Here is an 18,165-nt window from a genome sequence, read left to right as displayed (position 1 = left end):
CAGTGGTGTGATCTCGGCTCACTGCAACCTCCATTCCCCTGCATGAGCCTCCCAAGTAGCTGGGATTACAGGCACACACCACCGTGCCTGGCTAAAATTTTTTGTATTTTCAATAGAGATGGGGTTTCACCATGTTGCCCAGAGTGGTCTCAAACTCCTGACCTCAGGCAATCTACCCACCTTGGCCTCCCAAAGTGCTGGGATTACAGGCGTGAGCCACAGCGTCTGGCCAGCAAACTTTTTAAATAAAGGGCCAGATAATAAATATCATAGGCTTTATGAACCATATGCAAAAGACCTATTTCTGTTGCAATCACGCAAAATTAAAGCAGCCATAGATACATAAACAAATGGCTATGGCCATGTTCCAATAAAACTTTATTTACAAAAACATGTGACAGGCCAGATTTTGCTTGGGGGCCATAGTTTGTTGACCCTCCTGCTCTAGAGAGTTGCTTTTCTTCTTCTTAAGCCCCAGATTAATTGATTCTTTTTATTAGTCAATGAGAGAAAAGTTAGGACCATGAGATACATGTGAGCCAGAGTTTTCTCCCAAATATTGTTCTCTTTTTTTGTTCTATTTAAGATTATATCAGGTATTACAGTAGTTTATCAACCCTCTGCTATAGAGAGAGATCCCTCTCCTTCAACTTTTTAGAACGTCAGAACAGAACTAGAAATGACCCCTCCTTCTGTTCTATCTTCTTCCTCTTCCCCAATCTTAAGAGAAGCAGACATAAAAGTTTGTCCATGATCAACCCTGTACACAATCTCATCCCTCTTTATCACGCAAGAGTTGACCGGCCTCCTTTTCTTATACCCTTTATCCAAAGATATCACTGAGGGAGAGAGTTTCAGACTTTATTCAGGCTTTATCTCTTTGCTAAGATATTACAAAGAAGCAAGCATGAAAAAAATTCCCATGACATAGTATGAGATATAAAAACAGAGAGACATAGAGCGTGTCATACATTGGTGCCCTCCCCTAGTTATAACATATGAATTCTCTTGTCGGCAGAGAACAACAGTCTGAGCCTTGTTTTCCCAGTGATAGTTTCCTAAATTATTATGTTCACAGAGGAAGGAAGCTTTGTCTTATTGTTAGCAGCGGCAAATCCATGTGAGTCTGCAACAGCTTGGTTCTTGCCTCCTCACGCGAAAGAATTTGACCAAGGGGCATAAGGCAGAGGGAGAGACTGAGGCAAGTTTTAGAGCAGGAGTGAAAGTTTATTTAAAAGTTTTAGGGCTGGGCACGGTGGCTCACGCCTGTAATCCCAGCACTTTGGGAGGCCAAGGCGGGTGGATCACGAGGTCAGGAAATCGAGACCATCCTGGCTAACACGGTGAAACCCCTTCTCTACTAAAAATACAAAAAATTAGCCGGGTGTGTTGGCAGGTGCCTGTAGTCCCAGCTGCAGGCGCCTGTAGTCCCAGCTACTCGGGAGGCTGAGGCAGGAGAATGGCGTGAACCCAGGAGGTGGAGCTTGCAGGATGAGCCGAGATTGTGCCACTGCACTCCAGCCTGGGTGACAGAGCAAGTCTCCGTCTCAAAAAAAAAAAATTAGCCGGGCGTGGTGGCACATGCCTGTTATCAGCTACTCGTGAGGCCGAGGCAGGAGAATCTCTTGAACCCGGGAGGCAGAGGTTGTGGTGAGCTGAGATTGCACCATTGCACTCCAACCTGGGCAACAAGAGGGCAGTTCCATCTCAAAAAAAAATTCCATCTCAAAAAAAAATTCCATCTCAAAAAAAAAAGAAAAAAGAAAGTTTTAAGGCTGAGCATGGTGGCTCATGCCTATAATCCCAACACTTTGGGAGGCCAAGGCGGGAGGATCACCTGAAGTTCAGGATTTCAAGAGCAGCCTGGCCAACATGGTGAAACCCCGTCTCTACTGAAAACAAAATACAAAATTAACTGGGCATGGTGGCAGGTGCCTGTAATCCCAGTTACTTGGGAGGCTGAGGCAGGAGAATCGCTTGAAGGTGGAGATTGCAATGAGCTGAGATCATGCCACTGGACTCCAGCCTGGATGACAGAGTGCAACCGTGTCTTTTAAAAAAAAAAAAAAAGTTTAGAGCAGGAATGAAAGGAAGTAAAGCACACTTGGAAGAGGGCCAAACGGGCAACTTGAGAGATCCTAGTGTGCTGTCTGTCCTTTGACTTGTGTTTTATATGTTGGCATGCTTCAAGGGGTTATGTTTTTCCTCCCCTGGTTCTTCCCTTGGGGTGGGCTGTCTGCATGTGCAGTGACCTGCCAGCACTTGGGAGGGGTCGGATGCGCAGTGTGTTTACTGAAGTTGTATACGTGCTCACTTGAGGCATTTTTCCCTTACCAGTCGAGCGTTCCTAGGAGAAGTTCATATACCGATTTAAACACTGCCACTTTGCCTCTTAGTGTGCATGCTTGAGCCCACTTGCCCAGCTCCTGAGATCTTATCAGTAAGCTGCTAATCACCAGCTTTACGTGTTTTCTATCTATTAAAAGCATGCCTTTCTCTGTTGCCGACTACAACCAATTATTATTTTAGAGAGATGGTTGAACAACCACCTGACCATCACCTGATGGTCACCTGACATTCTTGGAGGTGACCATCAGGTAATGTGGAGGTGGGCAGGGCCTCTCATGCCCTGCTCATGTCTGCCTAACTACCTACTGTAACATTATGATAAATATTCAAGAAGCCCTTTCTGCCTGCTTTGCAGGATTGACTACTCTCAATTGATCTACTGTCAGTTTCAAAGTGATGGAGATCCAGTATAACATAACTGATAATCACCGAATGTTTGTAGGAAGATTACTTGCTTTTAATAGTCTGAAAACAGATGATTTTAATGTTTGGATAGTTTTTACTACTTTAAGGGAAAAATATAACTATAACACAAGAAAGTCGGAGTGTAATCTTTCACAGTTTTAAAAATAGTATAAACAGCATCATTTACTCAAAAAATCAAAATTTAGGCTGGGTGCAGTGGCTCATGCCTGTAATCCCAACACTTTGGGAGGCTGAGTGGAAGGATCGCTTGAGCCCAGCAGTTCGAGACCAGCCTGGGCAATGTAGTGAGACACCGTGTGTACAGATAATTTTAAAGATTAGCTGGGCATGGTGGTACACACCTGTGGTCCCAGCTACTTAGAAGGCTGAGTGAGAGGATTGCTTGAGCCCGGGAGGTCCAGGCTGCAGTGAGCTTTGTATGCGTCACTGCACTCCAACCTGGGTGACAGCAAGATCCTGTCTCAAAAAACAAAAATTTTAGCAAATCCCAAACAAATTATGTATTTTCTCAGTACTGGCCTACCAGTAACTCATTGCTGGATGGATACAAATAGATATTTGAACCTAAGAAAGAACAATTAGGTACATCTCAGATCAGAAATTCATGTTATATTTTCCAAAACTTTTTGAAAAAATTTATAGCCAGGTGCGGTGACTCACGCCTGTAATCTCAGCACTTTGGGAGGCCAAGGAGGGCGGATCACTTGAGGCCAGGAGTTCAAGACAAGCCTGGCCAACATGGCAAAACCCTATCTCTACTAAAAGTACAAAAAATTAGCCAGACATAGTGGTGCGCACCTGTAGGCCCAGCTACTCAGAAGGTAGAGGCACAAGAATTGCTTGAACCAGTGAGGCAGAGGTTGCAATGAGCCGAGATTGTACCACTGCACTCCAGCCTGGGCAACAGAGCAAGACTCTGTTTCAAAAAATAAAAGGCCGGGCGCAGTGGCTCACACCTGTAATCCCAACACTTTGGGAGGCTGAGGTGGGCAGATCACAAGGTCAGGAGATCGAGACCATCCTGGCTAACACAGTGAAACCCCTTCTCTACTAGAAGTACAAAAAATTAGCTGGGCGTGGTGGCGGTGCCTGTAGTACCAGCTATTTGGGAGGCTGAGGCAGGAGAATGGCGTGAACCCGGGAGGCGGAGCTTGCAGTAAGCGAAGATCGCGCCACTGCACTCCAGCCTGGGCAACGGAGCGAGATTCCATCTCAAAAAAAAAAAAAAGTCTCTCTCACTTTTGGTCTCTCCAAACTCCTCATAAATTAGAATTAAGTTTCCTTTACTGGACCTACTTTGATTTCCAAATGCAGTAAGCAGCTCTATTATTTATGCTAGCATAATTATACTATTGCTAATCCAAAATATCTGTGAATTTATTTATTTATTTATTTATTTATTTATTTATTTATTTATTTTTGAGATGGAGTTTCGCTCTGTCGCCCAGGCTGGAGTGCAGTGACGCAATCTTGGCTTACAGCACGCTCCACCTCCCGGGTTCACACCATTCTCCTGCCTCAGCCTCCCAAGTAGCTGGGACTACAGGCGCCCACCACCACGCCCAGCTAATTTTTTGTACTTCTAGTAGAGAAGGAGTTTCACCGTGTTAGCCAGGATGGTCTCGATCTCCTGACCTTGTGATCCACCCACCTTAGCCTCCCAAAGTGCTGGGATTACAGGCATGAGCTACCGTGCCCAGCCAAGAGAGACTTTAATTCTAGTTTGGCCCTAGAGTCATTAGTGCCAGTTATGAGAGTACAGGAAATTAGCCTCTCTGATTCTGTTAGTTTTCTTCATGGACTGAGAAATGGAAGTATCATGGTTTTGTTTTGCTTTTTGTTTCCTTTTTCCATTTACCTTAGGATTTGAAACAACCCATGGCTGAAAGGAAATCTCAGCTGGATGCTCTTGCTTTTGATGTTCAGTTCTTTATCTCGGAACATGCCCAGGACTTGTCCCCTCAGCAGAATCGACAGATGCTGAGGCTTCTGAATGAACTGCAGAGGTCCTTCCAGGAAATTTTGGAACAGACTGCAGCTCAGGTGGATGCCTTGCAGGGCCATCTTCAACAGATGGAGGAGGAGGCCCTGGTGAAGGTCAGACTGAACCAGCAGCTGGGCTCAGTTTGTCTGCGAGGGTGTTCTCTGTCATTGGGTTTTCTGGCCAGACTCTGTGCATCATGATTGCAGGAGCCTGGGTTTACGAGTTTTGAAATTTCATGTCATGTAGGCCAGTATGGTTCTAGTCCAGGAGACACCTGTTCTGGCTGTTTTTCTTGCCATGTCTTTGGTTTTATGTATGTGTGAGAGAATGTATGTGTTGACATGTGTATACATATGCAAGTGTTTTCTTTTAGTGAGACTTTTCCTTCACTGTATCTCACTGTCTCTGACTTTCAAATGAAAATCATGTATCTAGTCCTTTCCCTACTTTACTTTCTCCTTTAGCATTGTTTTGAGGGCTCATAAGAACATCTAGATACTCTGAGCTCTTGAGGAGAAGCGTTCTGAAATCAGTTTCATTCTATTTAATCTATTTCAAATGATTTACAGTAAGGTTCCCTGACAATCCTTAAGTGGCTGACAAGGAAATTTTTATTAGAATCGTATTAATTTTTGGCTCTTTAAAAGTTAATATTATTTTCTTGCACCTTTCTTCACACTGTAGTGCCCAGTGCTTATTCAATCATGGAAAACAGTTTGTAGAAGCAGGCATGATACTAAAAGAAACAAACAATCAAAAAACTAACCATCCTACCATCTTCCATCACAACTCACTTCTTGCAAAGCTCAGCTCAACATAATTGCATTGATAATAACATCAAAACCTTAGAATACCTAGAATGATGTTCATGCCATTTCTGCTATTTGAATAGTAAGTTGGCATATAACAAGATGATATTAGAATTGTCATTATCACCATAAAATTTGTCTCAAGGGCTCCTTTATTAAATATTGTGCAAAAACTTGAGCTTTTGAGTCAGACTTTAGGGGAATTAGGGTAGTTTATGCCATATGTTCCCTTTTACTGTCTCATTTTTTCAACTGTATTGAAATTGAGATATACTAATGGAAAGCCTTAGGTTACCTTCGAAAACTGAGCATGTGCAATGCTCTCATTCGGGAGTTTATACAGCATGATATAACCTTTGGATAATTAATGAAGTAAAATTCGTCTGAGCCACCTTAAGACAAGACCCAGCCCAGGTTCAGGGTAGACACCTGAGCTGCAGCAGGTGATAGAACTGCATGTGAACATTCTCCCTGAGCATGTAATTAATTCCACAATGCTTATTAACCTTGTTATTGTCAGAAATGCTCTGCTTCTCTCAATATTTCCCCTGAATGTGTGTGTATGTCTCTGTGTTAACTTGTTTGCTTTGCTTTTTTCAGATTCAGTCTGCACCCATCCTAACCCATGAAGATCCTGTTTTACAGCTGAAGAGCTCTTAGGAGTTCTCTTCCAGAGCCCTTCTATTTGTCCTAAAGAGGGGGAGAGAGGGCCAGTTGGGCACCTGTTTGTAAGTGCAGGTGACTAAAACGCCATCAGAAGGTAGAAACTGGTGGAAAATGGTTTTAGAAGGATGGTCAGGAGAACACATCATGCTCAATTGCTCAGTCAGGTGCTTCAATGTCATACAACTGAGATAAAATCTAGAGAAAGGATCAGGCACAGAAACATATTCCCTCTCTCTCCTTGGGCCTGACCTGTTCCTTTGATATTAGTGTAGACACCTAAAGGACTGAGCCAGTTGCTATTCTTGAGCACTTTCCTTCTCAAAATAGCCAAATCTAGCCCTTCATGCCTGGCATGTAATCATTTTATTTAATGAGTCTCTGAATTGATGAGATATTTGATTTATAAAGTCAGCTCAATTATTAAGAAGCTCAATTAACTTATGAATTATCCAGGTCTTTGATTTTTCTTTCTACTCCAATTCGTCTACTTTTGCATATTATGTAGCAAGTCTCTGGTTCTAGTGGAAGGATTGATCAGAACCACTAAATTATTATCATCACCATTATCATGTGTGGATTTCAAGCATCTGGGCTCTTTCTTCTCCATTTCCAAAGATAATAACAGCAGTCTGGTGAAGGAGCCCCCAAACCAAAACCTGAACTAGAAGCATTCTCATAATTATCCTGATTGTTATCCAATACATAGACCCAGATCAATGGACTGTCCAAATGAGGGGAGCTTTCCGAATATGACTTCTGTGTCTTTTCCTATTCTAGTCTCCCACCAACGTTTCCATCCTTGAGATATAACCTTCTTGTTTTACATTTCAGGGAGTTTCTTGTATTTGTGACATGTGAATTAGTAAATGTTTTTTGACCCTTTTGCATTTTAATTAGACCCTGCAGAAACAACAAAATACCTGTCACCAGCAACTGGAGGATCTTTGCAGTTGGGTAGGACAGGCAGAAAGAGCACTGGCAGGCCACCAAGGCAGAACCACCCGGCAGGATCTCTCTGCTTTGCAGAAGAACCAAAGTGACTTGAAGGTCAGTGTGAATCCGTCAGTTTTGACACAAAGTCTCACTCTATCGCTCAGGCTGGAGTACAGTGGCATTATCTTGGTTCACTGCAGCTTCGACCTCCTGGGCTCAGGCAATCCTCCCACCTCAGCCTGCCCAGGGGCTGGGACAAAGTCATGAGCCACTATGTCCTAATTTTTTATTTATTTTGATGAGATGGGGTATCACTATGTTGCCAAAGCTGGTCTCGAACTCTGGACTCAAGCAATCCTCCTACCTTGGCCTTGGCCTCTCAAAATGTTAGGATAACAGGCGTGAGCCACCGTGCCTGGCGATGTTTTCATTCCTTCGACAAATATTTAGTGCTTAAGAGTTAGCAATAATGGTAAACAGACATCATCCCTGGCCTTGTGAAGCACACAAGTCTAGCACAAGTCTAGTAGGGCATATAGAAATTATACAGATTATTATAAAAATGAACATAAAATTATTAACTGTTATATCTGTGAAGGAAAACTCATATGAGAACATATAGCAGAGAGACCCAATCTAGAGTAGAATTTCAGAAAAGATTATCTTGAAGAATTGTCACCTAAACTTGAGAAATGAAAGATATGTAGGGGTTAATGCATGAAGAGGTAGGAAGAGGAAGAGAACATACCAGGCAGAGGCTTATGTATTGTTCTTGAGGTGAGAATGGTATTGAGCACAACATATTCAAGAACTGAAAGAAAGCTAGTTCAATTGGACTGCAAAGAACAAGAGGAAAATTAGGGAAAGTTGAAGTTGGAGGGGTAAGTGGGACTTATATCACACAGGACCCTATAGGCCACATTAAGGATAAGGAGTGATACAAAAGAGAGTATAAAGGCCCATCAGGCCTCGACTATGCTAAGATCATGTTGTCAACAATTCTTTATGGAAAGAATGATCCCTTTGAGGATAATGCATTGCAAAATGAAAAATCTCTCATGCTCATGTTTGTGGACAACCTTCTTTTTTGGCTTCACTAAATATTTGCTTAGAAAATGAAATAAATCAACTTAACAATAACCCACAACACTCGGACCAACTAAGGTCAGGAGATCGAGACCATCCTGGCTAACATGGTGAAACCCCGTCTCTACTAAAAAAATACAAAAAACTAGCCGGGCGAGGTGGCGGGCGCCTGTAGTCCCAGCTACTCGGGAGGCTGAGGCAGGAGAATGGCGTGAACCCGGGAGGCGGAGCTTGCAGTGAGCAGAGATCCGGCCACTGCACTCCAGCCTGGGCGACAGAGCGAGACTCCGTCTCAAAAAAAAAAAAAAAAAAAAAAAAAGAAAATGAAATAAAATTTATTTGCATCGATTTAAGCCTAAACCTGAAAAAAATTGTAGTCAGGGACTATATGCAGGACTATATGTCATCCTAACCATTCCATCTTTATACCATTAGAGGACTTAGAAGCACGAAAGTTGAAGGCTCTGCCATTCCTATTTTCTTGTGTTAAGGATTTACAGGATGACATTCAGAATCATGCCACCTCATTTGCCGCTGTTGTCAAGGATATTGAGGGGTTCATGGAAGAGAATCAAACCAAGCTGAGCCCACATGAGTTGACAGCTCTTCGGGAAAAGCTTCATCAGGCTAAGGAGCAATATGAGGCGCTCCGGGAACAGACACGGGTGGCCCAGAAGGAGCTGGAGGAAGCAGTGACCTCTGCCTTACAGCAGGAGACTGAAAAGGTAATAAACTGCTATGACACTTGATAGTTTTCAGAAAAGAATTTTGGTACCAACACAAAAGACAATGAGGGGAAAACAGTTTTATAGCACGCACAGAATCATGAGAAAGGGCTACTTCAGGAGCTAGTCTGGTTTTTGTTTTTTGAGACGGAATCTCTGTCACCCAGGCTGGAGTGCAGTGGCATGATCTTGGCTCACTGCAACCTCTGCCTGCTGGGTTCAAGTGATTCTCCTGCCTCAGCCTCAGCCTCCCAAGTAGCTGGGATTACAGGTGCCCGTCACCACGCCTAGCTAATTTTTGTGTTTTTAGTAGAGATGGGATTTCACCAGGTTGGCCAGGCTGGCTAGTTTGTATTTTTACAAGAATCTTTATTTTTATGAGAAACGTCCAGGAGGAGTTTGTAAAGGAGTTTGTCAGTACAGTTGGCAAAAAGTACATACTCCTCCCCCAACCCCAAAACATCTTGCTATCTGCATACTCAGTCCTCTAATTAAAAAATGTCAGAAAGAACTTAGTGAGGAAGGGTATTATTATGGGGAGGAAAAAAGCAAATGGCTTTTTTTTTTTTTTTTTTTTTTTTGAGACAGAGTTTTGCTCTGTTGCCGAGACTGGAGTACAGTGGTGCAATCTTAGCTCACTGCAACCTCCGCCTTCTGGGTTCAAGTGATTCTCGTGCCTCAGCCTCGTGAGTAGCTGGGACTACAGGCGCATGCCACCACACCTGGCTAATTTTTGTATTTTTAGTAGAGACGGGGTTTCACCATGTTGACCAGGCTGGTCTCAAACTCCTGACCTCAAGTGATTCTCCTGCCTTGGCCTCCCAAAGTGCTGGGATTACAGGTGTGAGCCACTGTGCCCGGCCAAATGACGTATTTTAACATGAATCTAGACCGGTGATCTAAGAGTACTAGGGAAAAATATCTATGAAGTCTTAGTGAGCCAAAAGCTGTCCCCGAGCTGCCTCTATAGTTACAGTGGGAATCGTGGCACTGGGATAAACCAGAGAAGCCAAAGTCTCAAATGGTCTTCTGCACCCTGGTCAGCACTGGCGGATTGAATTTGAATCCTTTGTTTAGCCTCGGATGCTGACACTAATGAGGAAAGTAGAGAACGTGGAAAAGAAAAATAAATTACCTGAAGATGAATTTTTTTTTTTTTTTTTTGAGACAGAGTCTTGCTCTGTCGCCCAGGCTGGAGTACAGTGGCGCAATCTCGGCTCACTGCAAGCTCTGCCTCCCAGGTTCACGCCATTCTCCTGCCTCAGCCTCCCAAGTAGCTGGGACTACAGGTGCCCGCCACCTTGCCTGGCTAATATTTTGTGTTTTTTTTTAGTAGAGACGGGGTTTTACCGTGTTAGCCAAGATGGTCTCGATCTCCTGACCTCGTGATCTGCCCGCCTTGGCCTCCCGAAGTGCTGGGATTACAGGCATGAGCCACCGTGCCCAGCCCTGGAGATGAATTTTGAAATAGATAAATATATAACTTGTTATAACCTATTTAATTTATTAAAATACATGTAGAGCCAGTAAATAAAATTTCAAAGGCAAGTTGAAGAATTAAATGTTTCCCTATAGCCTCAGGTGAGAGAAAAATTTGAAAAGAGCTAAATGTTCTGTTTAGTTGAGGAAAGGATGAAAGAAGTTTGTCTTTCCTTTAGGAAGGAGCAGCCAGGTAATTGAATGTGACCGTGCTATTCCTTACCCTACCAAGCCAGTCCAGCACTTCTGTGTACCTTGAAAGATTCTGTGAAGCATTGCTCAGGTGGTAGGACTAAATGATCTCTTAATAAAATATTTCTGAATCCTAAGATTTGTTTTGTTTTGAGACAGAGTATTGCTGTGTCACCCAAGCTGGAGTGCAGTGGCACAATCTTGGCTCACTGCATCCTCCACCTCCCAGGTTCAAATGATACTCGTGCCTCAGCCTCCTGAGTAGCTGGGTCTATAGGTGTGCACCATCACACCCAGATAATTTTTTGTATTTTTAGTAGAGATGGGGTTTCACCATGTTGACCAGGCTGGTCTCAAACTCCTGATCCTCAAGTGATCCACCAGACCTCCCAAAGTGCTGGGATAACAGGCATGAGCCACTGTGTCCTGCCTCTTTTTTGTTGTTTTTTAAGCAGTAAGATATAATGAAATGTAGAGATATTTTTAATAATTTTTCAAAAGATTTTAAAAGATGTGAATTCTCTTTTTTATGTGCAAAGACTGTTTATACCCAGTCTTAGAATTAGCATAAAATTATCTCCTCCCCTTTACCCCATTACTTAACCTGTGGTTGTTGATTGAGTATGTAAAGCGTTCTCACTAGACAACCTCTGTGACTTCAGAGTAAAGCAGCAAAGGAACTGGCAGAGAACAAGAAGAAAATTGATGCTCTCCTGGATTGGGTAACTTCAGTAGGATCATCTGGTGGACAGCTGCTGACCAACCTTCCAGGAGTGGAGCAGCTCTCGAGAGCTAGTTTGGAGAAAGGAACCTTGGACACCACTGATGGTTACATGGGGGTGAATCAAGCCCCAGAGAAACTGGACAAGCACTGTGAGAAGATGAAGGTAAGGGTGTTAGCTTATCCTCACTATGCTAGAGAAATCTCTCCTGCCCTGAGCAAGTAACCACAATCACCTTGCCCCTAAATCCAGTGAGAACCCCTCAGTTTGTATCTTCTTTGATGTCTCAGCAGCTTTGACACTGTTGGCCAATCCTCTTGAAATACTTTGTCCCTTGGTTTCCATACTACTACTCTGCCCTGACCACCTTTTTACTTTCCCCTGGCCAGCTTTTCAAATACTGATGTTTCCAGGTGTATCCTAGGCCCTCTTTTTATCTTTCAGAACATACTTTCCTTGGGTAGTCTCATCTACTCACAACACTGTAATTGTCATTTGCACTAGTGAATTCTGTGTATGCATTTCCTTCTAGCCTTGATTCCTGTCCTGAGCTTCAAACCAGTATATAAATCTGTCTGTCTATTTGCAACTTGAGCCCACAAGCACATCAGCCTGAAAATGGAACTCCTGTTTCCTGTGATACTCCTCCCACAATCAAACATTCTCTTTCCTTTATTCCCACTTCATTGTCTGAACTAGACATCATCCTAGATTCCATTTTCTCTCTCACTCTCCCACGTCAAATCAAGCATCAGATCTCATGCTAATTTTATTTCTTTCAAAGTCAGCTACACTTCTTCATCTTTATTGAGATATTATTGTAGTTTAGAACCACTATCTGCTTTCACTGGTATTATTATAGTAGCTTCTACTGGTCTTCTTGCCTCTTGGTTTTTACCTTCCAGTCCATTGTCCTTACTACTAAGGAATCGTTCTAAAATGCCATATCCTTGCTTAACCCTTTTTATGATTCCCTGTTGCCCTCAAGATTACATGGTTAACTCTCCTCTCAGCCCCTACCCACTGGGATCTAGTCTACTTATTTGGCCTTATTGGTCACCTTCCTTTATACTTGAGCATCTGCTTATATTGATTCCTTTTAGTTTATTGGCTAAACTGTGCTCTCACTTTCCTCTGGGCCTTTATATGCTCTTAGAACTTACTTGCTTCTCCATTGCATAAAGTAAGGGAGGGGCCCAGCTATTGGTTAATTTTTACTCATTCTTCAGATCTCAGCTTAGAGTTCCCTTCCTCTAGGAAGCCCATATTCATCACCACTCACCAAAGTTAGGGTATATATTCCCCCTATATGCTCTTCTTTCTCTTTTTTTTTTTTTTTTTAAAGACAGAGTCTTACTCTGTTACCCAGGTTGGAGTGCAGTGGCGCGATCTTGGCTCATCGCAACCTCCATCCCCTGGAGTCAAGTGATTCTTATGCATCAGCCTCCCAAGTAGCTAGGATTACAGGCATGTGCCACCATGCCTAGCTAAGTTTTGTATTTTTAGTAGAGATGGGGTATCACTATGTTGGCCAGACTGGTCTCAAACTCCTGACCTCGGGTGATTTGCTCACCTCCCAAAGTGCTGGGATTACAGGTGCCCAGCCTATAAGCTCCTCTTATACCCTTTCCTACTTTGTAGGGTTTCTCATTCTGTATTGTTTTGTTGTCTGTATTGCCCTCTAGATGCTAGGCTTGAAAACACGCACTGTTTCTTACAGGTTTCCTGTTCTGTAACAAAACAAAACAAAAAAGCAGAAGTCACTTCTTACTATTTATTGCTACTCATTTATTTATTCATTTAGCAATGACTGAATAGCTACCATATGCCAGGAATTAGAAATAAACCAGTGAGTCAACCCAGTAAACTATCTAAAAGGGCATCAACTGGCGTATACAGGCACATTCTATTGAATGATTGAAAGATTACATATTTAGGACACTTACAACACATGGATCATATTAGTGGTGGCACCTTTGTAGAAAGAATATTGGCTTAATTGGAATACTTGTGTTGAGTGGCCTGTGTGGACCATTGTCATATTTTATATTAATAGGATTTCTGCCTCTTGCATTACGCTTTTGGAAGGTCCATCATAATGTGTTCCCCAAAGCCCTGGTAGTCTTATAAGAGGACAGAGCAAAAATGGTTCTGCTGTCATAGGGCGCTTCTGACACCTTTTGCTGGCAGCAGTCAACCTAACCAAGTGGTATCTCCCTTCCAGGAAGGAACCTCCTTATGGGTAGGTGAGTTGGAGGGTGAGAATGGAGGACACCTGAGTGATATACAGACAAGTGTAGTACTGCTCCTGTTTCACTATCTAATTGAGCAAGATATATTTGTCATTCCAGCTTTCTTTTTTTTTTTTTTCCTTCTGCTTTTTCTTTTTCTTTTCTTTTCTTTTTTTTTTTTTTTTTTTTTTTGAGACAGAGTTTCACTCTGTCACCAGGCTGGAGTGCAGTAGTACAATCTCAGCTCACTGCAACCTCCGCCTCCCGGGTTCAAGCCATTCTCCTGCCTCAGCCTCTCGAGTAGCTGGGATTACAGGCGCACACCACCATGCCCAGCTAATTTTTGTACTTTTAGTAGAGACGGAGTTTCACCATGTTGGCCAGTATGGTCTCGATCTCTTGACCTCGCGATCCACCTGCCTTGGCCTCCCAAAGTGCTGGGATTAGAGGCGTGAGCCACTGCACCCGACTGTTTTTTCTTTTGTAAAGAAATGAGGCTTACTTTGCCACCCAGGCTGAAGTGCAGTGGTACGATCATAGCTCACTGTAACCTTCAAGTCCTGGGCTCCAGTAATCCTCTCAAGTAGCTAGGACTACAGGTGTGCACTCACCATGCCTCATTCATTTTTTTTTTTTTTTTTTAAGAGACAGTCTTGCTATGTTGTTGCTCAGGCTGGTGTGAAAATCCTAGCTTCAGTGATACTCCTGCATCAACCTCCTAGTCACTCAGCTTTCTTGAAATGATGTGGGAAGCTGAGGCGATCAGGTTGCTGTTGATACAGGCTAAAAGTAGACGATGATCAGTAGTCCTTCTCTAAGTAGTGGCATAAACAGTATAGGTAGTCAGGAATACTGACAACTCCCACTGTCTTCTAGACTCGGGAAGAACATCTTATGTTTCAAAACAGAAACTCACAACTCCTCAAAGAACTCATATTCCGTTGGAATAGAAAGAAGGTCTGTGTATAAGCACATAGACAAAGTACATACAAATAGAAAGTAAAAATTACTTATTATTACCCAGAAATACAGTTTACTTTCTAATTATCGAATTAATTTTCCATGGCCTTTCCTAGTAGGGACAGTCTTCATGGACACATGAGTGACAGTTAAGAACTTGCATTTTTTTTTTTTTGAGACAGAGTCTCAGTCCGTTGCCAGGCTGGAGTGCAGTGGCACGATCTCGGCTCACTGCAACCTCTGCCTCCCAGGTTCAAGCAATTCTCCTGCCTCAGCCTCCCAAGTAGCTGGGATTACAGGCACGTGCCACCATGCCCAGCTAATTTTTGTATTTTTAGTAGAGACGGAGTGTCACCATATTGGCCAGCATGGTCTCGAACTCTTGACCTCGTGATCCACCCGCCTTGGCCTCCCAAAGTTCTAGGATTACAGGCATGAGCCACCGTGCCTGGCCAAACTTGCAATTTTTATGTTGTCGTATGTATGATTTATTCAGCTACCCTTCCACTTATGTAGATGATTATTAGTTATCCATTTGTCTAGTTTAGCTAAGAGAGTCAGGTTTGAGTTGCAGTTCTGTTCCTTAACAAACTGCATGACCTTAGTCAAGGTATATAATGTCTTTTTGGTATTCAGTTAATCCTTTTTTTTTTTTCTTTTTTTTTTTTTTTTGAGATGGAGTTTCGCTCTTGGTGCCTAGGCTGGAGTGCAATGGCATGATCTTGGCTCACTGCAACCTCTGCCTCCTGGGTTCAAGTGATTCTCCTGCCTCAGCCTCCCGAGTAGCTAGGACTACAGGCATGCACCACCACACCCAGCTAATTACGTATTTTTGGTAGAGATGGGGTTTCACCATGTTTGGTCAGGCTGGTCTTGAACTCCCGACCTCAGATGATCTGCCTGCCTCGGCCTCCCAAAGTTCTGGGATTACAGGTGTGAGCCACCGCACCCAGCTGGTATTCACTTATTCTTAATATGGGTATTATATTGTCTACCTATATTATAGGTTGTGCCACAAAGCAAATGAGATAATACATGTAAAATCTCTTTGAAAACCATAAAGTCCTGTACATGTCAGTTCAGAGGGGATTGGCATGTGGCATACTATTTAGAGAGTGACTGATATTGATGATTTCTGAGCAGCTGGAAAAGTGGTCTATTGAGTAGAGATAGAGACCTCTCCCTACTTCTAGCTTATATGCAGATGGTCCTTAAAGATTATAAGTACAATTTAAGAGTCAGCATCTAAATTAAAGGGCTATACCTAAAACAAGGGGCTGAACTGAATAAAATGAAGTTAACAGAAAAATGTGAGATACAGCAAAGCTGAGAGAGGTGTATGGCTTGACAGCAATGTGGGTGAAAAGACCAAGGCTTAATGTGAGCAGACCTTACATGGAGTATGCAGTCCAGTCTTGTATACCTCAAATTATTGTCGATTCCCTACTGATTGTCCATTGTTTGGGGGGATTTTTTTTTTTTTTTTTTTTTTTTTTTTACCAGGCCCGTCACCAAGAATTGCTGTCCCAGCAGCAACATTTCATTCTGGCCACCCAGTCAGCTCAGGCCTTCCTGGATCAGCATGGCCACAATCTCACATCTGAGGAACAACAGATGCTGCAAGAAAAGCTGGGAGAGCTAAAGGAGCAATATTCTACTTCCCTGGCCCAATCAGAGGCAGAACTGAAGCAGGTGCAGACACTTCAGGATGAGTTGCAGAAATTTCTACAGGATCATAGAGAGTTTGAAAGCTGGTTGGAACGATCTGAGAAAGAGCTGGAGAACATGCATAAGGGAGGCAGCAGCCCCGAGGCCCTTCCCTCCCTGCTGAAGCGGCAAGGAAGCTTCTCAGAGGATGTCATTTCCCACAAAGGAGACTTGAGATTTGTGACTATCTCAGGACAGAAAGTCTTGGACACTGAAAACAGTTTTAAGGAAGGCAAAGAACCATCAGAAATTGGAAACTTAGTAAAGGACAAGTTGAAGGATGCAACAGAAAGGTACACTGCTCTCCACTCAGAGGTAAGGGGGCAGTTCCTGGCATCCTTGTGAAACAATTATGGCAGCCTTCACACAATGTAGGTAGTGTCTGAAGCTCAGAATAAGAACCCCAGGACACAGTAGGAGAGCTGATTTATACTTGAACCATGGGCAGAAGGTCTTCACAAATAATCCAAAAAATGGAACATACATAGGTATTAGCCCAAAGGCCTGATAGCTAGCTAATACCTAATACCTAGCACTGGCAGGAGTATGTCACACTGATGACGAAGGTGGAAGTATTCACCTTCCTGTATCCTGACCAGCAGACTTGGGCTCCCAAGAGACATAGCACACAGGGGAAATTTAAACCAACTGCACAGTTTTTATTTCTGGACAGAGCATCTAGGGTATATCCTTACCTTCCTTCCTATCTAAAGAACTTCCTCTTTCTTCTAAAGTTCAGAATCCAGTCAGCTCTTCTTACCTGTCTTATGCCTTCTGCCAACACTTCTAATCCCCAAGAAAAAACACTCTTTGCACTTCTTAACCCCTACCTCTGTCTGCAACCTGCTGTTCATTTCTTTGGGGGCTTGTCATATATCTCATTAAATTTTCCTGGATATGTAAGAAGGTCGAGGTGAATAATATGGAGCAAACAGTGGGGACCCACACTTATAGATCATTGCTACCCATCTATCCATGGGTTCTGGCTCTACCCTTATCTGAAGTTACAGTGAGTTCTCTGTAACAAAGCCAGGCCTCTTTCTTTGGGCAACTGCTGCCTTTGGCCTGACCTTGCTTAAGTCTGCTTACCTTCCTTTCTTTGGCACAGTGCACACGATTCGGATCTCACCTGAATATGCTGTTAGGCCAGTATCATCAGTTCCAAAACAGTGCTGACAGTCTGCAGGCCTGGATGCAGACTTGTGAGGCCAATGTGGGAAAGCTCCTCTCAGATACAGTTGCCTCCGACCCTGGAGTTCTCCAGCAGCAGCTTGCAACAACAAAGGTAAGTCAGGATACAGGCTGTGTTGTGGTGTCAAGACCTTGTATTCCATGGCGTAAAGTACCCCAAAATAAAGCAAATGCTTACATAAAATAAAGGCAGTAGTTGGGATGCCTTGGATGAGATCTGAGTGCTAAATACTTGCTTCTAATATTTATGGCTATGGGTAAACTTAGAATTTTTCTGTAAAGCTGTTCAGTAGCTCCGGATTCCTAGAATTAGCTTTGATTACTTACTTAGATGGTTTTTTTGTTTGTTTGTTTGTTTCATGGACAAGCAGCAGTTGCAGGAGGAATTGGCTGAGCACCAAGTATCTGTGGAAAAACTCCAAAAAGTAGCTCGTGACATAATGGAAATTGAAGGGGAGCCAGCCCCAGACCACAAGCATGTTCAAGAAACTACAGGTATAAAGCAGCAACAGTATAATAGTACTCCCTTAATTCCTAGTATGTGCCTCTGTTCTGCAGTATGTCACATTGTGTTGTGCAAATATCTGTGGTGCCAGGCTAGAGGCTGAGAATGTAAACATGAATAGACATAGATTGTCATCAAAGAGCTCATCCTCTAATGAACTTTATTCTTGCACCATTGAAGGACCTTCACAATCTGACTTC

General features: G+C 43.1%; 1 protein-coding gene across 17 annotated transcripts in view; it reads left to right on the top strand.

Annotated features, from left to right (window-relative positions):
• MACF1 (microtubule actin crosslinking factor 1) overlaps positions 1-18,165 on the top strand; it is a 404,957-nt gene that overhangs the window by 256,526 nt on the left and 130,266 nt on the right. For 10 of the 17 annotated variants that reach the window (XM_073007458.1, XM_073007449.1, XM_073007451.1 and 7 more), the window contains 7 exons: positions 4,639-4,872; positions 7,132-7,281; positions 8,745-8,978; positions 11,312-11,536; positions 16,066-16,584; positions 17,378-17,554; positions 17,832-17,955. In XM_073007458.1, coding sequence (XP_072863559.1) covers positions 4,639-4,872; positions 7,132-7,281; positions 8,745-8,978; positions 11,312-11,536; positions 16,066-16,584; positions 17,378-17,554; positions 17,832-17,955 — 1,663 coding nt within the window. The remainder of the gene's footprint in view (positions 1-4,638; positions 4,873-7,131; positions 7,282-8,744; positions 8,979-11,311; positions 11,537-16,065; positions 16,585-17,377; positions 17,555-17,831; positions 17,956-18,165) is intronic. The other 7 variants (XM_073007456.1, XM_073007455.1, XM_073007460.1 and 4 more) reach the window with 1 other exon arrangement.

This window comes from Chlorocebus sabaeus, chromosome 20, assembly GCF_047675955.1.
Source record: "Chlorocebus sabaeus isolate Y175 chromosome 20, mChlSab1.0.hap1, whole genome shotgun sequence".
Classification (NCBI taxonomy): Eukaryota; Metazoa; Chordata; class Mammalia; order Primates; family Cercopithecidae; genus Chlorocebus; species Chlorocebus sabaeus.
Note: the sequence above shows the minus strand (reverse complement) of the source record. Positions and strands in the feature narration are given on the sequence as shown.